Here is a 20,815-nt window from a genome sequence, read left to right as displayed (position 1 = left end):
CAATAAGATGTGTGAAAGGAGAAGAAAGAAATAATTTTTCTAATAAAAAAAAAAGGCAGTTGAAATTTTGGCCTTCAGTGCAACTTGGTTTGTGAATCTAAACAATTTTTTTTGAAGTATCAACATTAGTTTTGAGAGCTGCACAATGTTTTGGAGTAAATCTTTTTAACTTTCTCTTCTGTTTGACCTCCAGTTTAGGAGAATCGTGTTACCTTGGATTGCTTAGTGGGATAAAAATAGAAAATAGAGGTGATCTAGTCACCTAGTTTTTATAGTGTTTTCTGCTTTCTATCCAGTTTAGGATCAAGGGATTAAAAAACTATTTTGGTGCTGTTTATGATATGAAATAGAATCTTTATGCAAGATTATGTTATTAGAGAAAAGTTGTTAGAAGCCCAAATATTCAAAAACAAAAGAATTTGAATTAGTACTGACAACCAGTGGAATGTTGCACAGTCATTAAAAATAACACTTATGGAGAGGTTTTAATGCCAAATTTATAATACCAAGCAGCTAAGATGAGATAATCGTAAGTGATCAAATACAGAATAAAAAATATGTGTGATCAACTGTGTTAAAAAAACATAACCTGTTTGACGGAGAAAAAAAAAAAGACGGGAAAATTTAACAGTAGTTTTTGTTGGGTGACAGGAATATGAGTTACCTTGTCTGCTTCTACTTTTTGCATTCTCCAAATGTACCCTAGTAAACACAGTTATTATAAAAATGGCTCCCATTTGTCAAGCGCTTGCCCTGTGCCAGGCAGTGTAACATCTCTCTGTTCATTCCCCCAACAGTCCTTGGAGAGTGGCGCTGTTATTAGCCCAATTTCACAGGTTAAGGAATCGAGGCTTAAGAAGTAAAGGACCTCACCCCAGGTCAGGAAGCTGGTTGGTGGCACATTCCAACATAAGGAGTCCAATTTCCCATCCATGTCTTAACCACTGTACATGCAAAACACATAATGAATGTTAGAGATATGCAGTGTGTATTCACCTAGAGGAATGTGGTTGGGTGAGTGGACCGTTGAATTAGTAGCTGGGGGACTTTGTTTCTGGACCTACTCTTGACTCACTCTGTGATTGAAATTAAGTCAATTTGCTTTTGCTCTTAGTTTCTCCACCTTTATAGTAAAGAAAATAAAACCTTTCATGTGCCTGATTCTTTATGCTTATGAACCTGCTTATGTACTTGTAATAAACACATGTTTATGGTGTTATGACCATTAGCTGGGGATAGTTTGGTTTTCTAAAAAAAAAAAAAAGTGCCTGGGTTTAAGGATTAGGCAGATCCAGGTTCAAGTCCTTTAGACACTCAAACTCCCTGAGCCTCAGTTTCCACAACTGCAAAATGGGGACAGAACTCTGTACCTTGAGGGTTCCAAGGAGGAGTAAATAAGGTTGCCCATGCGAGACAGTTACTACTCAGCACCTATGCCCTCCCTCCCTTGCTCCATCATAGCTCACCTGATCCAGCTTGGGGTAGAGAATAATGAGACCTATTTATGTTTCTTGTAAATGTTTTGCACATTTTAATACAATAAAATTAATTAACAGGGGTACATTGTCAGCACACAGACCTGGGTAGAGGGAAGCAGGTAAATCAAAATAGAGTGATCTTGGTAGGAATGAGGGCAGAGGACACTCTTTTGGTCTCACTTCTAGACTCGTGGAAACTTCCAGAATGCAAGAAGACACCCCACTGAACGGTGGAGGGCACATGCTTCCTTAACCTTTCACACACTTTTAACCTTTAACCCACCCTGGAGAGAGCAAGTCAGTCCTCTGATGGGTTCAATTCAGTATGTGGGTTAAATCTGTACTGGGAAATTTATTGATTTATATATTTCTAGAAATATAAACGTGTTCTGTTTTTGCCAAAAAAACCCCAAATCTATACCTACATCTATAACTATAAAACAATAATAGATCAAAGGTGCTCATGTCAGATACCATGATGGATTGTTTGGGGACAAAGCTCTTTTTAATAAGGTTGAGAATGGATAGCAGCTTGGGAGACCAAAGTTAGTTCTAGATTAGAGACTGTAGCACATAATAAAGAAGAAAGAGGTAATGGCACTCCTTAAACCAACAGTAATAGCTGGCATTTATTGAGCACCTACTCTGTGCCAGGCTTTAAGTCTTTTTTTTTTTTGCGGTACGCGGGCCTCTCACTGTTGCGGTCTCTCCCGTTGCGGAGCACAGGCTCCGGACGCGCAGGCTCAGCGGCCATGGCTCACGGGCCCAGCCGCTCTGCGGCATGTGGGATCTTCCCGGACCGCGGCACGAACCCGTGTCCCCTGCATCGGCAAGCGGACTCTCAACCACTGCGCCACCGGGGAAGCCGCAGGCTTAAAGTCTTTGTGCTCCTCCCCATTGATATATTTTTCTTCTCATAAATATTTTTTAGTATAACCATAGCACAGACATAAAAAGAAAATGTCTAGCTTAGCTTAATGTATTACTTTAAGGCAAATATTCTTGTCCCTACTGCCCAGGTCAAGTTTTATCAATGCCTGCTTCATCTATTTGAAGCTACAGCATTAGGTGCACAAACAAATAGGATTGCTCTGTTGTTATGAAATGTCAAGAGAAGTGGCAGGTGAGCTAAGGCGTAGAGTCCCTCCTGTGCCATATCTATCTCTGGCAATAGACTTCCGGGAAATGACGTTTGTCATTGGAATGTGCCCTCTTCATGGGCACATGCGTAATAGCTGCTCAATCAAGGTGAACACTTGTAGGAATTCCTCTGCATTCCTCCTGTCAGCGACAGTTCCTCCATGTATCACGTCGGGGAGATGGTGTAGGGCCATGGGCTTTGAGAATGGACCTTGAATTTAGACAGGTCAGCCACTTCCCCGTGTAGTTTGGGCAATTCACTTAACCTCCCTAAGCTGCTATCTTCCCTCTTATAAAAAGAATGTTAGGCGTGCTAGGGCTGCTTCATTGATGCTGTGGCTATATGAGGATTAAATTTAAAAATATTTTGGTGGAATCCACAATACAGTACTTGGTATATACTAAACATCCAAGAAATGTTAGGTCCTACTGTACCATTGCTGTCTAGTTACATCACCTCACTTGAACCAAGGTTCAGTTGAACACACTTTGTATATATTAGATCCCCCCTACCTTGGGCCAGTGATTGTACAGTACAGTGAGTAGATGCTAACTGACCCTGATTCCTGAGGTCTTCCCCTTTCTTACAGCACAGGTGTGCCTTGGAGTCATTGTGTTCCTGATCATATACAACTACTGGTTCCTCTACATCCCTTATTTGACATGGCTTTACTTTGACTGGCAAACCCCAGAGCAAGGAGGCAGGAGATCTGACTGGGTCAGAAGCTGGACCATTTGGAGGTACTTTAAGGACTATTTTCCAATTCATGTGAGTAGAATTGTTTTATATGGTATGGTTTTAAGCTGGGAAAAAAATTCAAATGTGTTAGTACATATTTTTCAAGTTTTCCCTTTTTAGAGGGAGAGCCTGCAATTCAGCCCAAGTTACCAAATGGAGTCTAACCTAAATTGACAAAAGTTAGAAGGCTGTGTGTGAGGGGCTCTGGGTTCAGGAAACAGTTTAAAAATTTGGAAACAGCTCTACCCCAGGAAATGAAAATGAGTCGTGTTCTTCATTTCCTCTTGAACACAGAACTAATTCTGAGTCCTTCTGTTTCTTACTGGAAACTAATCAGGGAACATTTTATTTTTTTCTGTCCATATAAATGCACTATAGCTCATCAAAACTCGGGATTTGAACCCAAGTCACAACTACATATTTGGGTTTCACCCCCATGGAGTGCTTGTTGCTGGAGCCTTTGGAAACTTTTGTACAAATTATTCAAACTTCAAGGAGCTGTTTCCTGGCCTCACCGCGTATCTTCACGTGCTTCCATTTTGGTTCCGGTGTCCGCTCTTCCGAGAATATCTGATGAGTAGTGGTAAGTGAAGGCAGATCACTGTTTCTCTAGGGTTCTGGGTGGGCAGGACCACATAGAATGTCCCCTCCCAAACCAGCTGGGTTTACAATTTCTTAGAGTAAAACTCTAAGGAGATGGATTTGGGAGAACTCAGCACACATAAGTGGGGTTTGAATCCATGTGCCACATGTAGAGATAAGGTTAAAGACAACAGGGACAGAAAAGGAGCCTGTCTTAGTTCAGCTGCTGTAAGAGAATACCATAGACTGGGTAGCTTGAACAATAGAAATTTATTTCTCACAGTCTGAAGGCTGGGAAGATCTGGTGTCTGGTGATGGCCCACTTGCTGGCTTGCAGATGGCCATCTTCTCATTGTATCTTCACATGGTAGAAAGAGAGAACATGCTAGCTCTGTCCCTTTTCCTATAAGAACATTCACCCCGTTCCTGGGGGCTCCACTCTCATGACCTAATTACCTCCCAAAGGCCCCACCTCCTAATACCATCCTATTGGGGGTTAGGTTTCAACATATGAATTTTGGAGGAACGTAAACATTTAGTCCCTAACAGCCCTGAGAAATAGCAGCATTTAAGCATGGCCTGAAGAAGGGAAGCCTCAGGAGGAAACTGAGAAGTGTCCAGAGGCAAGTGAGGACTGCCAGGTGTCTGGAAATCCATGAGGCCCTCTTTCCAGTGGAAGCAATGCCTCCAGCGCTGCACGCAGAGCAGAATGGCCGTGGCTTTGAACTCAGTGAAAGGTCACACCTATTTGGGCTCAGGTTCTCTACCCTCTAACCTACCCCCCTCTGCCTCTTCTCTTCAGAGAGTCGCTGATCATTCAGAATCCTGTCCTAATTTTATTCTCCCCCAGTAATAGGAACCCACAGTAAAATGAGCATGTAATTTCCTTCAAGAGACGAAGGGCCGTGTCCTGATAAAACTAACACATTCTTTTTTTTTTTTTTTTTTGACATACAGGATAGCCCATTCTCAAGGCTCTGACCTTTATTTATTTATTTAATAAAATATTTATTTATTTTTGGCTGCATTGGGTCTTCGTTGCTGTGCACGGGCTTCCTATAGCTGCGGCGAGCGCGGGCTACTCTTCGTTGCGGTGCGCGGGCTTCTCATTGCGGTGGCTTCTCTAGTATGGAGCACGGGCTCTAGGTGCGCGGGCTTCAGTAGTTGTGGCACGCAGGCTCAGTAGTTGTGGCGCTTGGGCTCTAAAGCACAGGCTCAGTAGTTGTGGCACACAGGCTTAGTTGCTCCATGGCATGTGGGATCTTCCTGGACCAGGGCTCGAACCTGTGTTCCCTGCATTGGCAGGCGGATTCTTAACCACTGCGCCACCAGGGAAGCCCCACATTCTTTTATGACTAAAAAAAAGAAAACGGATAAAATCAAGAATGGAAGGAAACAATAAGACATTAAAAAGTGGTTGTCTCTGAAATATGGGTCACAAGTTGTTTGTGTTTTCATTGTTACTGTTTTCCTCCAAGAGTTCATAGTGTTTTCCTCCAAGAGTACGTAGTCCATTTAAAATCTGAAAAGGAGTCTTTAAAGTTATGTTTACATGGGAAAGGCTGATATAAAGGCTGAACAATTATGTAACTTTCGTCTTAAATAAACAGTTTACCAAAGTCAAACTAGACATTTGGGAATCACGCACAGATTTAGCAATTGATGTAGGTTATTTGTCAGATGTCTGAACTTTTGAACCCATTTACATTATACATCCATGTCTGAGAAATAAGAATCCATAAAGAATACCTGAAAACAGACCATTGTGTGTTCAAAAGATCCAGGCCAACCTCTTGGAGGTTATGCTGTTTGGTTCTGAGCAAGGATCTGCCAGGATAACGATCAAGATTACCGCATACAGCTGTGCAGGGTTGTGCACTGAACAACTCCAGGGGGCACCTTTTACTTATAATGCAATATGAACGGAATCTGTAGAAATGAGCAGTACACAACCTACCTGAACAAGTGATAGACCTAGTAATAAGCAAGTGACATTTTAAAGACCTAACCCTGTCCCCTGCCAGAATGTTAGATCTTATTAATGGAATCTATTACCAAAGAGTCAGCTATGAAAAAATTATAAACCTGCAAACTGCTCCAAATGTAAGCAGTCTAGGAAAGTCTGTGACGTATTTGCTGGTGCCGTAGACCATTATGATAAGAGTGTAAAAGGGCAGTTAGTTAACACCTTTTGTTTTATTCACTAAGGGCCAGTCTCAGTTTCCAGGAGAAGCGTGTCTCACGTGCTGAGCAAGGAAGGAGGTGGAAACATCTCAGTCATTGTGCTTGGGGGTGCAGAGGAATCACTGGATGCCCATCCTGGAAAGTTCACTCTGTTCATCCGCCAGCGGAAGGGATTTGTGAAAATTGCTTTGACCCATGGGTAAGTGGCTTTTCATTTCAGGCAACTGGGTCAGGGTAGTTAACACATTATTAAATGAACACAAAGAAGTGAAGTAATTTTTCTGGCCCTTAAAGACGGAGCTCCTAATCGGCTTCCCAATGAAAGCAGGTGTGGATGTTTATGGGGAATGAAATACAACCTTCCCACTAAGGTAACTCAATGTCATGGCATCCAGCAATTCAACTTGTCTGTAAGAGGAAAACCAAAAAACACAAAATTTTATAGGCACAGTATAAATTCCCAGCCAAATGAACAAATGAACCATGGCCAAAACCACAGATGACAAAGAAGCTTCCTGGAACCTTGATTTTCTATAGAATAAAATTCCACAAACCACTAAGGCTGCTGAGGTACCTCCCCAAAGGACCTCAGGTATAAGTCAGTTTCAATGTGTGGAACATGAACTTAGCGCTATAGGGAGGCTTGGGAACGTTAAAGGATTGTTAGGACTCTGTTGTAAAAGTCAGCTGGGCTAAATGAAATATTTAAATCCTTTTCATTGAAAATGCTTATTCTTCCTCCTTGTTATTTGCAGTGCTTATTTGGTGCCAGTTTTTTCTTTTGGTGAAAATGAACTGTTTAAACAAGTTAGCAACCCTGAAGGCTCATGGCTTCGAGCTGTGCAGGAGAAACTACAGAAGATCATGGGATTTGCTTTGCCACTGTTCCACGCCAGAGGAGTTTTTCAATACAATTTTGGCCTAATGCCCTATAGGAAGCCCATCCACACTGTTGGTATGTACATCAAAGACTGAGTAAAAAGGATTACCTTGCTCTGAGCTATGTTTATTGTTACTGAGATAGCTTTGAGTAAGACCTTCCTAAAATAATAATCCTATAGGTGTTATTTGAGCTTCAGTTACAGTCTGCCTTTTATTTACGAAATGACTATGTTTTCCATTTGAATGGGAATCAATTATTTTAAAAATATTGCTGTTGAACTACAAATAGAATTCAATTTTAGAAATAGAATTTCTAATACTCTAGGATGAATCTATTTCTCTGTACTAGCAGATTACAACATAGCAGTTCTTTGAACATGTTACATCAGAGTCTATTAATATGTGGACATTTCTGTGTAATAGATGTCTTCGTCATGTTTAGTTCACATAGGCATCAGTTCATACGGCAAAAGCATTTTTTCCCCAACTAGATACATGTATCCTAATATAGACTGATTTTATCTTTAAAAATGGCACGTGTGGGAGGATTAAAATGGGGGAGGATGATGACGACGACATTAACCCCAAACACCTCATTTATCCCTTCCCCCGTCCTTTGCCCTTTGGTAACCATAAGTCTGTGGTCTATTTCTGTTTTGTAAATAAGTTCATTTGTATCTTTTTTTTTTTTTAGATTCCACATATAAGCGATATCGTATGGTATTTGTCTGTCTCTGTCGGGCTCACCTCACTTAGTATGATCATCTCTAGGTCCTTCCGTGTTTATAGCTCTGGTTTTTACTTAATGCCTGTCAAGCATGCATCTCTTTTTTTTTTTTTTTTGCGGTACGCGGGCCTCTCGCTGTTGTGGCCTCTCCCGTTGCGGAGCACAGGCTCCGGACGCGCAGGCTCAGCGGCCACGGCTCACGGGCCCAGCCTCCTCCCGGACCGGGGCACGAACCCGCGTGCCCTGCATCGGCAGGTGGACTCTCAACCACTGCGCCACCAGGGAAGCGCAAGCATGCATCTCTTAAAGACTCAGAACAAAAGAAAATTGCTTCAGTGCATCCTTCCACTTACCCCCCGAACGATTACATCAGAAACACCAATTCTAGTCTCTAGCATCCTCAGAATCCTGCTATTATGTGAAGCCTTTTAAAAACCAAGCTAAGGATATGCATGTTGCATAAAGACTCAGCTGCATGCTCTTATGGTGATCAGGTGGGAGCCAGATGGCTGAGAGCAGCCTGGTTTGTGTGAACCAGACCCTCAGACAATGTGTATTTAAAGACTTCTATTTACTTGGAGAAACACAAGTTAGGGCTAAGTTATTTACAGTTCCGTAAACAAAAGCAAAAGTTATGTATCATTCACATGCGCCAGAGAATAAAACACAATATGATATTGAAACCATGATCTAAGTTGCTATGCTCATTTCTGTTTTAAATCAGTGCACTTCAAACCCAGAGCTGTTTCTCTGCTGACTCCCTGACACACCCCAAGCAGAATTCAGGCAGCGTCCAGAGTGGCAAGTTGTTTTGGGGTCCTTCTGCTCCCCCTTCTACTTAATTAAGAGTTTGTTAACTCCACCTTGCATCACAAGAACTCACTAAATATTAGTTGAATTCACCCTAAATCATTACTGCATCTATAATCCTCTCACTCCCAGGTGTCCAGAGATGCTCTGATTCTCCATCCTGTAAATAGTTTTCCCCCATGTCTCTCAGACCCCACTTCATCAGCAACTTCAACCAGAGCATTCATTTTTTAAAAATAGATTTATTTATTTTATTTATTTATTTTTGGCTGCGTTGGGTCTTTGTTGCTGTGCCCGGGCTTTCTCTAGTTTAGGCGAGTGGGGGCCCCTCTTCATTGCAGTGTGCGGGCTTCTCACTGCGGTGGCTTCTCATGTTGCAGAGCGTGGGCTCTAGAGCGCGGGCTTCAGTAGTTGTGGCGCACGGGCTTAGTTGCTCCGCGGCATGTGGGATCTTCCCGGACCAGGGCTCGAACCCGTGTCCCCTGCATTGGCAGGCGGATTCTTAACCACTGCGCCGCCAGGGAAGTCCCCAGAGCATTCATTGTAGTGTGAGCAAGATTCACTAAGATTCCCTAGGACAGTAATGGTTTTGTCTGTTAATGTCCTGTTAGTTAAAATCCCTTTAAAAAGGTGCTCTGGCTAATTCTAAGATGCCATCATCAGTCTCTGCATATTTCTTACACCAGACTTTGCTAAACCATCAGGTTTCTCTGCATCTTCCATCAAGACCTTCTTTCCTCTTTCCTGAGGGTCATTCTCAATGGACATAATTTATAAAGAAGCTACCATACATTTTCTTTATGTGTCACAAATAGTATGTCATTTATATATTTTCTCCGGGTTATTATCAGTTTATCCAAGTACAATAAAGTGTTCACATAGATTATGTTTTATTACATAATAATGGAGAGAAACTGATTTCAATGTCACATCCATCATGACAACTGGGAGAGAAAAAGGAAATGAGTTTAGACATTAAGAACAGTGTGTACAGGGTCCAGTTCCTTGCAAGAATGTTGCAAGGAACTAACTAAAGACTAATTCGTTGATTCACAAATGTGTCTTGAGCTCCTACCCTGTGGGCACTGAGAACATAGCAGAGAACAAATAAGGCAAAATCCCTGCCCTCCTGGAGGTCTGTGATGCAGAAACAAACAAACAAAAGCAACATTCTTGCAAGGAACTGTGACCCTTTACACACTGTTCTTAAAGTCTAGTCTTTAGTTAGGACTGTCTGATTATAATTCTTAAGTTTTCAGAAATAGAACAAGTACATATTAAAATTTTTTAAGATGAATTTACTATTAAGTTCAAGTCGTAGAGCCAGTACAGGTGGTATGACAGAAAGTTGTTTGGGTAAGAAAGTAAAATACAAGGGAAACTTGCTGTTTAAAGGAGGAAATTTCATGTGTCCTAGTATGTGTTGGATTTAAGTTTTAAAATGTCATGTTGAAAAATTTCAAATGTTCAGAAAAGTCTCACGAGTAGTAAAACGAACTCCTGTGTGCCTTTCTCCTAGACTCACCGGTTAACATTTTTGCTACGGTTTTTCTCTCTCTCTCTAATGGTATCATAAATACACCTTTTACTGTTGTTATTGCTGAACTGTTTAAGTGCAAACAACATGACCATTTGTTCCTAATTACTTTTATGTCTATCTCTTAAGAACAAGATTATTCTCTTTTATAATGTCAGTACAATTCAGGAAATTGAACATCGATTAAATGCTATTAACTAGTGTACATGCCATACCCAAATTTCATCAGTTGCCACAATAACATTCTTTTTAGCTATGTGTTTTGGTGGGGGGCAGTTTTTTTTCCCATAGCAGGATCATACATTGCATTTAATTTTCACTTTCTTTAGCCTACTTTAAGCTGGAATAGGTTTTCAACTTCGTCTTTATAGCATGAGCAGTTTTAAGGCAGATAGCATGATCGAATCAATGATGTCTACAACTTACTCTCAAATGGTTCTACAAAAATAAAAATAATAATACGTGTGTATATCCGTATACATATTGTGTGTGTGTGCACAAAATGTTTAAAACTGGTGAGTCTAGAGGAAGAGCATGCAAGTGCTCATTGTGTTATTTTTTTCTATAGGTTTGAATTTTTTTTTTTTTTTGATAAAAAAGTTAGGGAAGGGAATGTACCTTATTTAAATAAAACTGGTTTGGAACCACTTGAGGACAAAAGTAGTCCATTTTGTTTCAAGTCATTATTCTATCCTAATGGGAAAAAAAGCAGGCTAATGGATTTTCTGAAATAGAAAGGAAGGAAGGGGATCCTAATTTAAATTTTAATTGTAAAGTAGGGATTAAAGGAGGTAATAATAAAGGAATTAGTATGGTGCCCAGTACAATGTATTAAGTGCTCAGTAAATGTTCATGAGTGTGTGTGTGTGCATATGTATACACACTTATATACACACATACTTACATTGGGTGTCTTCTGAGACTCCATCATAAGCCAGAGGTTTACTTGAACCCAGGTTTTGACTCTTCCCAAATCCCACTCCGCCCAGCTCTGTGCCTGGTCTGTCTCTTGTGTATGGCTATGTAGCATCTAAAGAAAGAGCAATTCCTATGTGAGACCATTAGAGAGAGAAAACTGCAAAATGTTCACAATTACAGAGAAATAGAAAAAAGGCTCCTTATTGAGAAATACCAACTCTTTGCCTCAATGAGAAGAAAATAACTCCCATCTCCAAGCTCTTCTCCAGCTGCAAATACAATAGCTCGTGAAGCTGCTTATTCTCCATCTAGGTAAATACAGCGCAGCATCACAGGAGTTAGAGCAAGCCTGCTGTGTAAGGCAATAAAGACATAACTAATCCTGAATTGTTGGATGGAATTGAAAAGGGAACAAAGGAGCATGCCAGCTATAAAAAGCACGGAAACATAAACAAGAGCTAAGATTCCTGACTCTGCCACAAGTAGATGTTAGCTGATTTTTCCAGGGCAAGGAGTTCTACCTCCAGAGCAATCTAATGCAGCTGGTTTTTCCTTTGTGTTATAAAAAGGGAGTCAGGCAGCAGTCTCTAACTAACCCAGTCTTATGTGGAAGACAGCTTTCTTCTCCTTGATAGTAAAAATCTCCTTTTTGTGGAGAGAGGGAACTCTGGTCTTCTAGGGCTCCGGGGACCCTTCTCAGATTTGCAAGTTTTTGTTTTGTTACCTCTGTCTGTATCCCTAAAAAGTAATTGAGAAAGGTTCTTGCTCTCTAATCCAATTTTGGGTTAGTTTAGTAACGAGAGGCAGAAGTGCTGGGTTTAAATCTTCGTTTCCTTTGGTTTTTGTTTGTTTTTGTGTATGTATAGTTTAGAAACTTTCAGCATCTCAGTTTCTTTGTGGGTAAATAAGAGAAAGACAAGTATGACTGTGTTTGTCTCACAGTTTAAAGGGAAAAATCTAATGATGCTAAACTCAATTTAGAGGAGCGTGTTTGAGCCCTCTGGAAGAACTATCTGAAATATAATAAAACTCTTAATAGGAAAAGAACAGGATTGGAATTAACTGTAGGATATCTCAGGAAATAAGACTCAATAATTCAGAATTCACAAGGCCTAATTGAAGTAAGCTGGGAACAGCACTCTTCATCTTCTTGGACCACTGTATCTCTTTATAAATCCCCCTTCCCACCCAGAATAGTTGCACTTAACCTCTCTCCTTGGGATAATTTCACTAAGAAAACAGAAGCTATTTCTGTAACACCACAGATTTGCTAGTAGATTTGCAGGTAGATTTCTCAATGAGCACATAAATTTCTCAGTTTCTTTCCTCAGACAACAACAAAGATCGGAGCTGGATGGAAGCTTCAAGGTTGCCTACAAAGGACTGATGTCTACTATGTATGTTTGACATCCAAGCTTTCAAGGAAAACTGTATAGGAGCTTCTTGAGGCTATATATGGTTAAAAACGTAGCAATTTGAGAATACTAATGTTGTGATAAGGAGGTTATATATCTATACATAGGATATATAGATTATGTGTAACATTGTATATAAATATAGATAGATATCTTCTTAATATATAATATATTATAATATATGTGTGTGTGTTTGTGTGTATACATTCCCTTCTCTGTGCTCCCTTACCTCCCATACTATTGTCACACTTTCTTCTACTGTTATTTATCACTTCCTTCTTTCTCTGGTACCTTCTTAACTAATCACCTTTTGTTACTAACATGGATCGAACCTTGGATGTAGCGTGGGGAGACTCCGGGTGGGCAAAGGAGGCCCTGCGAGTGCCATTCTGTTACCTACAGCCCCATTTGACCTCATGCCCAAGCTAATCAAATGCAGTCAGCAGTTTGCCGTTCATTGAACATCCTGTACCTTTTCAACTCCTGGCGTCGGTAGCAGCATCAGGCCAGCAGAGGTCGCTATGAGTAGCAGAGAGGACTGAGGGCAGCAGGAGGTGGGGCCACGTATATCTAGTGTCTCAAAATCTGACACAAGTGAGATAAAAGCTATTTATTATATAAATGCCTTAAAATACATGTAGAAATTGCTAGGTTTTAAAAAATTAATTAGTTCATTTTTAATTATACAGATAACACCAATGCCTTCTCATTGTAGAAAATTCATACAATACAGATAAAATGTAAATTCCCCCAGCTCTACCTCCCTCGCTCCAGGTAAGGGCTATCCGTGTAGATTTGCTTAGTGCACTAAAAGCTTATAATGCACCTAGATAGAGACATTTTTAATAAATAGGATCATACTATGTTATTTTACAACTTTTCCCCACCTACAGCATTTTAGACATCTCATTTTTTAAATTGAGATATAATTGCATATAACAGTTAGCTTCAAGTGTTGATTTGATATTTGTATATATTGTAAAATGATCACCACAATAAGTCACCATACACAGTTACAAAAATATCATTTAGTTTTTAAAAGAATTGCTGCCTAGGATTCCACTGAATGAATGGTCTGTGGTTTATTTAATGTGTTTTTCTATTAATACTTTTGGTTGGTTTTGTTTTCCACCATTACAGACAGTGGAATCCTTGTGATTATGTATGTTTTCTGGTACAGATACTTAGCAGTGAAGATATATATTCTTTTCATTTTTTTAGGATGACATTAAACAGAGCCAGAATAGAGGGCTGCTGCCTCATGAGCTAAGATTTCCCAGGCAGTGATAATAGAGCACTGTGGTCTGGCTGTCAGCTGTACCAGAGGAGCGAGCTGCTGACGTGCACACACAGCAATGTCCTCTTATCTCCCAGCTGCAGCCAGCACAGTAGTTCATTTGACTCAAAGTCAAAACCACAAGCATCCTGACAATCCAGCGTCTGCTGAGAAGGAAAGCTCTTTATTTGCTACCAAAAGAGATGGTGTGACTACGGCAGGCAGCCAGTAAAAGGAAAAAGGGATGGGAGCTGGCAGGCCTGACAGATTCTGATTGGGAGATCTTTCTAGGGCTGTCCATTAGAGGTGGTAGTTTGTGGTGGAGTGGTTTTGATTTCTTATGTATGATGTATTCTCTGTTTTTGCAGTTGGCCGCCCAATCCCTGTTCGTCAGACCCTGCACCCAACCCCAGAGCAGATTGAGGAGTTGCATCAGACCTATATGGACGAGCTAAGGAAATTATTTGAGGAGCACAAAGGGAAGTATGGTATTCCAGAAAATGAAACTCTCATTTTTAGATAACCCTCCTCCTCGAAGGCATGCAAGAGGGCGAGAGAATATCCCGTTGGAAGAACAAATATTTTAAATAAATTAAATTTTTTCTTTGATGAAGGAATCAGATTTGCAACTGAGAAGTATTATGTATGGTGACAGATGTTGATGTTTATCTATGGTAACTAAAAATCCAGTGGGTGACTGTAGGGTAAGGTTGGAGATGATTATCAGCCTTTTAATCGTCTTCCTCATTTAGGAAGGTAAAAATTATTTTACAGGTTAAGAAAAGGTTTAGAATTATTCACGTGCAGGACTTCCCTGGTGGCGCAGTGGTTAGGGATCCACCTGCCAATGCAGGGGACTCGAGTTCCAGCCCTGGCCTGGGAAGATCCCAGATGCCACAGAGCAACTAAACCTGTGCGCCACAACTACTGAGCCTGTGCTCTAGAGCCCACGAGCCACAACTACTGAGCCCGTGAGCCACAACTACTAAAGCTTGCGTGCCTAGACCCCATGCTCCGCAACAAGAGATGCCACTGCAATGAGAAGCCCACGCACCACAGCAAAGAGTAGCCCCTGCTCGCCACAACTAGAGAAGGCCTGTGCGCAGCAATGAAGACCCAACGCAGCCAAAATACCCCCAAAATTATTCATGTGCTTAAAAAAAATGACAGCTTCAAAAAAAATAATTAGACCCCTTTACTAAATATTACAATAACTTAATGTGGCTTTTTCACTGAATATGACAGCTGTTGTTCAGCACAGCTGGAACATTTACGAGACAGTGTGTAAAATAACTTGCCATGTAGAACTGGAGGACATCATTTTTTTTTCTGCTTGAACAGACCATTTATTAGTGAATAATGTTACTTTTAAGACTTAGATAATTTGATCCTTTAGGTCATATCAACCAACGCATTTTTATACAATATTGCAGAATTTTAATGCCATTTTGGAAACAGGATGAATCTACCATATGGAAACGCATGTGGATGAGAGCATGTCTTCTCTTTTCTAATTATGCTTAGAAATATTCATTGTTGCCATTTGCTTAGAAATATGTTCATTTGCTACCGGTAAGGAGGTCTTTTGGAAGACATGCTTTGGACGGGTTTTAAGACATTGAAATTCCAAAAGGTTTTCACAGTAAAAGGAGGGGTTTTAATTGTCTTCCAATATGGCCTCTTCGAGTAAGATGAGCTCTGAGAGGCAGCGCCCTCTGGAGAGATGGGACCAGTTGACTCCGGTTATATGATTCTCCCTAAACCAGAATGTCAGGTCCGGGAGGGCGGGATCCTTGTCCTTCCTGTTCATGGATGTCTCCTTAGCGCCTGGGTCAGCTCATGATACGTAGTAGGCATGAAATAAGTACTTGTTGAATGGGCGTATTTCTAGGTGGACTCACAAACCTTGCCATAGGTGAAGAATTTTTTTAAGCTGTACCATAGTATGAAACCTATTCTCAGAAAAGACGTACTTTCCGAAGGAGGTAATTTATGTGTGATTGTCCCGTGCCAGTAATTGACAGTATCGCAGACTGGTTTGTAAAGAGCAAGTTGAGGAGGGTTTCTGAGAATTAGTCACTAAGCATTAAGTAATCATCCAGTAAGTAAGAAGAATATCTAGTTTCCAAGTGATCTCCACTGCCACATGTCTTTCTATACCTCCTCCACTCTCAGTATTTGGGGGCAACTTTACTGAGTTGTTCTAACTTACTGTTAATATGTGTTAAAACCCCTAATTTTTAAAACATCAGGCCCTGGGCTAGAGCCTGGATTGGGCGTAGCAACAGCAAAACACAGTCATGCTGGGTAATGCCGTGAGTAGAAAGGCATTTCACACACGAAAAAGGGAACCTTCTCAATTGTTCTATAGAAGACTTTTAGGCCAGCATCCCTTTGGCTTCATATGGTTGAGCAGTCCAGGAGGCCACTGACCCAAGGCCTTAAAATTAGATCAGTTCTTCCGTCAAAGCAGGGAACAGGGCACATCCTATTTTATTCTCTCTCTCTCTCTCTTTTTTTTTTTTTCTGGCCTCTCCTTGTGGCTTGCGGGATCTTAGCTCCCCGACCAGGGGTTGAACCTGGCCTCTGGCAGTGAAAATGCCAAGTCCTAACCGCTGGACCTCCAGGGAATTCCCAGGACACATCCTATTTTAATAGATGCGGATAATTTGACGATAAATCCTTTTTGGTATTATTCAATACCAAACAAATGTAAAAGGAGTGCCATTTACATAAAACTATGCCCTAGCTGGTCAGGGGTAAGTCTTTCTGACAGAGCTGTGAGGCCCAAGTAACCACAACAACTAAAGGCCTTTAAGTATTATAAAATCCATGAACTTCATTCCTTTGGAGAAGTTTATGAAAATCTCATGACACAGTCTTTTGCGATCTCACAAGGTATGAATTTTAATCTCACACTCAGTAGTGAGGGGGCCAAGATGACCACCAACCTCCACTGGATTGTCTAGGAAGCAGTTAAAGCCCATGTGTGGAAAGCAGAGGCCCTGAAAACTGGGAAAAGTTCTGCTCTGATGAATTTATTTAGAATTATGCCATTTAAAAAATCTAGACATCGGCAACTTTAATTTTGGCATACATAAAATCTTATTTTCAGGTACGTATTAGGGAGTTGATCTCCAGAGGTCTTAATCCAGCAAAGCCAGAAGTCCTTTCATAAACTCAAAGCATAGTTGTAAGTTCCATACAGTCCTACAGACTGCAAATGAATATATATGTATTTTTAAAATAAATAAATTTATTTATTTATTTTTGGCTGTGTTGGGTCCTTGTTGCTGCGTGGGCTTCTCATTGCAGTGGCTTCTCTTGTTGCGGAGCACGGGCTCTAGGCGCGTGGGCTCAGTAGTTGTGGCTCCTGGGGTTAGTTGCTCCGCAACATGTGGGATCTTCCCGGGCCAGGGCTCGAACCCGTGTCCCCTGCATTGGCAGGCGGATTCTTAACCACTGCGCCACCAGGGAAGCCCGCAGATGAATATTTTTATAGGAATTTTTGCTACAACACAAACGTGAGCCATGTATTGTATTCACTAGTATGGTTGGATGGAGATCTCCTCAACTTTAAAGCTTCTCATCTAATATATAATTGCATGTAAAATTTAAACAGCAAAACAAAATAACAAGAACAACAACAACAACAGAAATAACCCCAGAACACTGGAAGAGAAACTGGGCAGATTGCCTTAAGAAAATGTGCATTTATGCTATTTGATTTGGACATCTCTTTCTCCTGTTTCCTTTGCACACCAGGTGCAGGCTGAGTCATTTCCTTTGTCTTGCAGCTAGAAGTATTGAAATTGTCCCTACCCAGCTAGGTCTGTGACGTTCACAATGAGGTTTGCAGCTTTGGTGCTTATGAAAGCCAACCAGTTTTGCTCTGTCTCAAGGGGAACCGGGGCAAGGGATGCTGCGTGATTTATGCAAATCCTTCACCAGGACTGTGAAAACAGTCAAAGTCTGTATAAGTCAGGGGTGATGAGTGAGCCTTTATTATTTGTGTAGGGTTAAAAGTAAAATCCCTACTTCCAGTAGAAGGTATATTTCTGTCAAGGGAAGCACAGGAGGTGGAATCTAGATTCAGTGCCCTTACTTCTGTAACTTTGCGTCTCTTCCAAACTACCTCACTGGTGCAGACTGCCAAATTGGTGATAAATCTGAAAACATGTTTGTGGTGCGTTATCTTCGTCTTCTTTTCCTCTGAAACAGGAGAAAATGTGGATGGGATCTGTCAGTTGGTTGGTTTTCTCCAATAGCCCAAGTTTGCTAGTTCTCATATATATATATATTTTTTCTAAGCTAGGTGATAAAATGTCTGTTTGTGGGGCTGGGAGAGTTCCTTCTAGTAGAATGTGTATATCTTTTTAAAGGAGAAAAACAAGGCAGTGTCGAAATAACCAAGTCGTTGCTCCTGTTTCTCTAGGATGGTAAACACAGAAGCAGTTCTTTATATTTAAAACAGAGGGATTTCTCTAATGCCTCGTATTGGGTTGACCAAAAAGTTTGTTCCAGATTTCAATGTTACGAAAACCCGAACGAACTTTTTGGCCAACCCAATATTTTAGTTATTTGAATTACTCCTTCCCAAACACCATCAACTTAGTGCCTTAATAATCTTCTATGAGAAGAAGAAATTTTATCTCAATTCATAGTTAACCCATGGGGTGATGAGTTCCTCAGTGGCAGAAACGGTGCCTTGCGTGTGTTTCGATCCTGGCCCAAAGAGAGCCGACTTCTGCCATCTCTCCGTGAACGCTTGAGGCATCGACCAGGAAGTTTGACGGATGGTGCCGTGGAAGCCCAGTTTTAGAGCTAGAAGGGACTTCATAGTCTGTCAGATATTCCTTCTGCAGATGAAGCAGCTGAACCCCAGTGAGGTTTAATACGCATTGGAACTGACCCCATGTTCCAGATTGAACAGGAGGTACTGCTATTCTGTGACTGTAGATTAGTAAACCCAGGAATCCTCCTATAAAGCAAAAGTGTCAAAGAAGTAGAGTACGATTAAAAATACACTTAAGGCAAGGAATTTAACAGCTCTGCAGCAAGCTCTGTCTTATTGGTATTAAGAACATTTTCCTTTCTTGAGATCAGTACACTGCATTGTTGACTTTTCCTTTTTGCAAGAGCTATTTTGGTGATGTGTCCTGGGCAAAGCCCAAGTTTCCAACAACAGGCTTAGCCACTGGAGCCTTATAAGAGCAGCAGGATGGGGCAGGCTGCCTCAGGCCCAGGGCGGGTGACAGAACCTCAGACAGGGGAGCAAGCAGAGTTTCTGTCACCTCACAGTCTGCTCCAAGCCCCAGTCCATTTTGGCTTCAGCCTCCTCCAGCTGGCTTGTCACAGCTGCTTTTTTTTTTTTTTTTTTAATAGCTCTTAGATTCTGGTTATGAATTATCTTAGGCTCTCTTGAGAATAAAGATAAATCCGACCTTCCTTGTATTCCCGAAGGCATTGGGAATTGGCGTGATTCTCTCCTATTCCATTTCCAAACCAACGTGGAGCTTAAGGTCTTGCTGGTTGGATTTCAATCCCTCTTTTATGGGGATGCAGTCATGTTGAGACAACCAGAGAAAGTAACTATCGCATTCTTTTCTGCTCTCCAGGCTTCTATGTTCAAATCGTCCTTTAGCCTCTGGCCTTCCACTAATTGGCTGTGTGACGTGGGCTCGGTGGCTTCCTATGTAAATAGAGTTAGGAGTGAATGATCTCCGAGGTTCCTTCTGGCTCTATCTCTGTGGTCTCTCCCTGGCCTTTTTTCGGTCATTGTGATGACATCTAGTTGGAGATGCAGATTTATGTGATGACTTTTCCTTTTCCTGTACCATCCTCATTTGATTGTGTTCCTCCAAGACATGTAGTGAGTTCAAACGATTGTCTCACTTTCTTGTTATTTATAAAACACAGATTGCTACTGAAATTTCTTCACAGTGACCTTTCATCATGGTGTTTTTAAGAAATAATTTAAATCTCTAAGTAAAAATCAGAGAAATTTATCTATGAGGCTTCCTCCTTTATATCATTCAAAACTAGGGCATAACAGTTTATTACTTGTTAAACTCTTTATAGGAGATGGTGAATTTTTATATTTTCATTATTGGGTGTGTGGCTGTGTGCTTTTTAAAAGCTCTCGTTTTGTAAAGTTTTCACCAATAAATGGGTTTTCTGCTCAAGTTACAATTGTGTGGGTGTGGTGTTTCACTTGGATGGAATGCTTTTCCTTTTCTCACACCTTGACAAGGCTGAATTAACTTGGACTTGGGGATGAATACAAGCAAGGGAAATGCAGTGAAAAGGTGAGCATTGCAAATTCTCCTACTGAAGAGTCAGTCCTTTAAATTCACATGATGGGATAAAAGTCAAGACAGAAAGCAGGGGCAGGGCTAACGAAAAAGTGCAGGTGTGCAGGGTGAAGCATGAGCAGAGGGCAGGGAGAGGAAACAAGGCAGGAAATTGCTGTGGTCTCATGTGGTTGGAGTAAGTGTGAAACCTCTCAGATCCAGAAATATTAAAAAGCCGGTCACAAAATGTACAGGTTCTCAATCAAGTGAATCACTTCTAGTGGGCACTGCGTTTCTTTTTGGATGATGAAAGTGTTCTAAAATTAGATTGTGGTGATGGTTGCCCAACTCTGTGAATATTCTAAAAACCCCTAAACTCTGCACTTTACATGGGTGAATTTTATGGTATGTGAATTATGTCTCAATAAGGACGTTTTCTAACCTCAAGTCAATCAGACACTTGGCGAAATAAAGGAAAAAGTTTAAAAATTCTTTTGTTTAATGTGTCAAAAATGAAATGGCCTCCCTTTGATGCCAGCGCTTTGAATGATAAAGTTTATACCTTGATTTTTGAGACCTGTTGGTGTTTCTGCTGTTTCTTTTCAAAATAGGTGTTTTCAGTACTCTTTTAAAGTATTTTATTGGATAAAGAACACGCCGTTTTATTACGGTGTAAAATACTGTTTGACTTTCATTTTCCCCAGTATTTTATTAATACTATAGCTGAAGACTAAGTAAATATTATCATGTAAAGATAACCATCAACATTTATTGACCACCTACAATGTGCCAGATTCAGGGCTGAGTACTTTGAGTTATGGCATTTAGCTCTTA

General features: G+C 40.8%; 1 protein-coding gene across 2 annotated transcripts in view; it reads left to right on the top strand.

The window, feature by feature from the left end:
- The window catches only part of MOGAT1 (monoacylglycerol O-acyltransferase 1), a 33,490-nt gene extending 13,564 nt beyond the window's left edge, over window positions 1-19,926 (top strand). The window contains exons 2-6 of one of the 2 annotated variants that reach the window (XM_082657859.1): window positions 3,209-3,387; window positions 3,736-3,940; window positions 6,148-6,322; window positions 6,879-7,078; window positions 14,057-19,926. In XM_082657859.1, coding sequence (XP_082513985.1) covers window positions 3,209-3,387; window positions 3,736-3,940; window positions 6,148-6,322; window positions 6,879-7,078; window positions 14,057-14,211 — 914 coding nt within the window. In that variant the 3' untranslated portion in view covers window positions 14,212-19,926. Of the gene's footprint in view, window positions 1-3,208; window positions 3,388-3,735; window positions 3,941-6,147; window positions 6,323-6,878; window positions 7,079-7,699; window positions 8,420-14,056 lie in introns of those variants that run through there. The other variant, XM_082657860.1, reaches the window with a different exon arrangement.
- The last annotated feature ends 889 nt before the right edge of the window (window positions 19,927-20,815 follow it).

Source organism: Grampus griseus, assembly GCF_964374135.1.
Source record: "Grampus griseus genome assembly, chromosome: 7".
NCBI lineage: Eukaryota > Metazoa > Chordata > Mammalia > Artiodactyla > Delphinidae > Grampus > Grampus griseus.
This window is presented reverse-complemented; position numbering and strand designations above follow the sequence as displayed.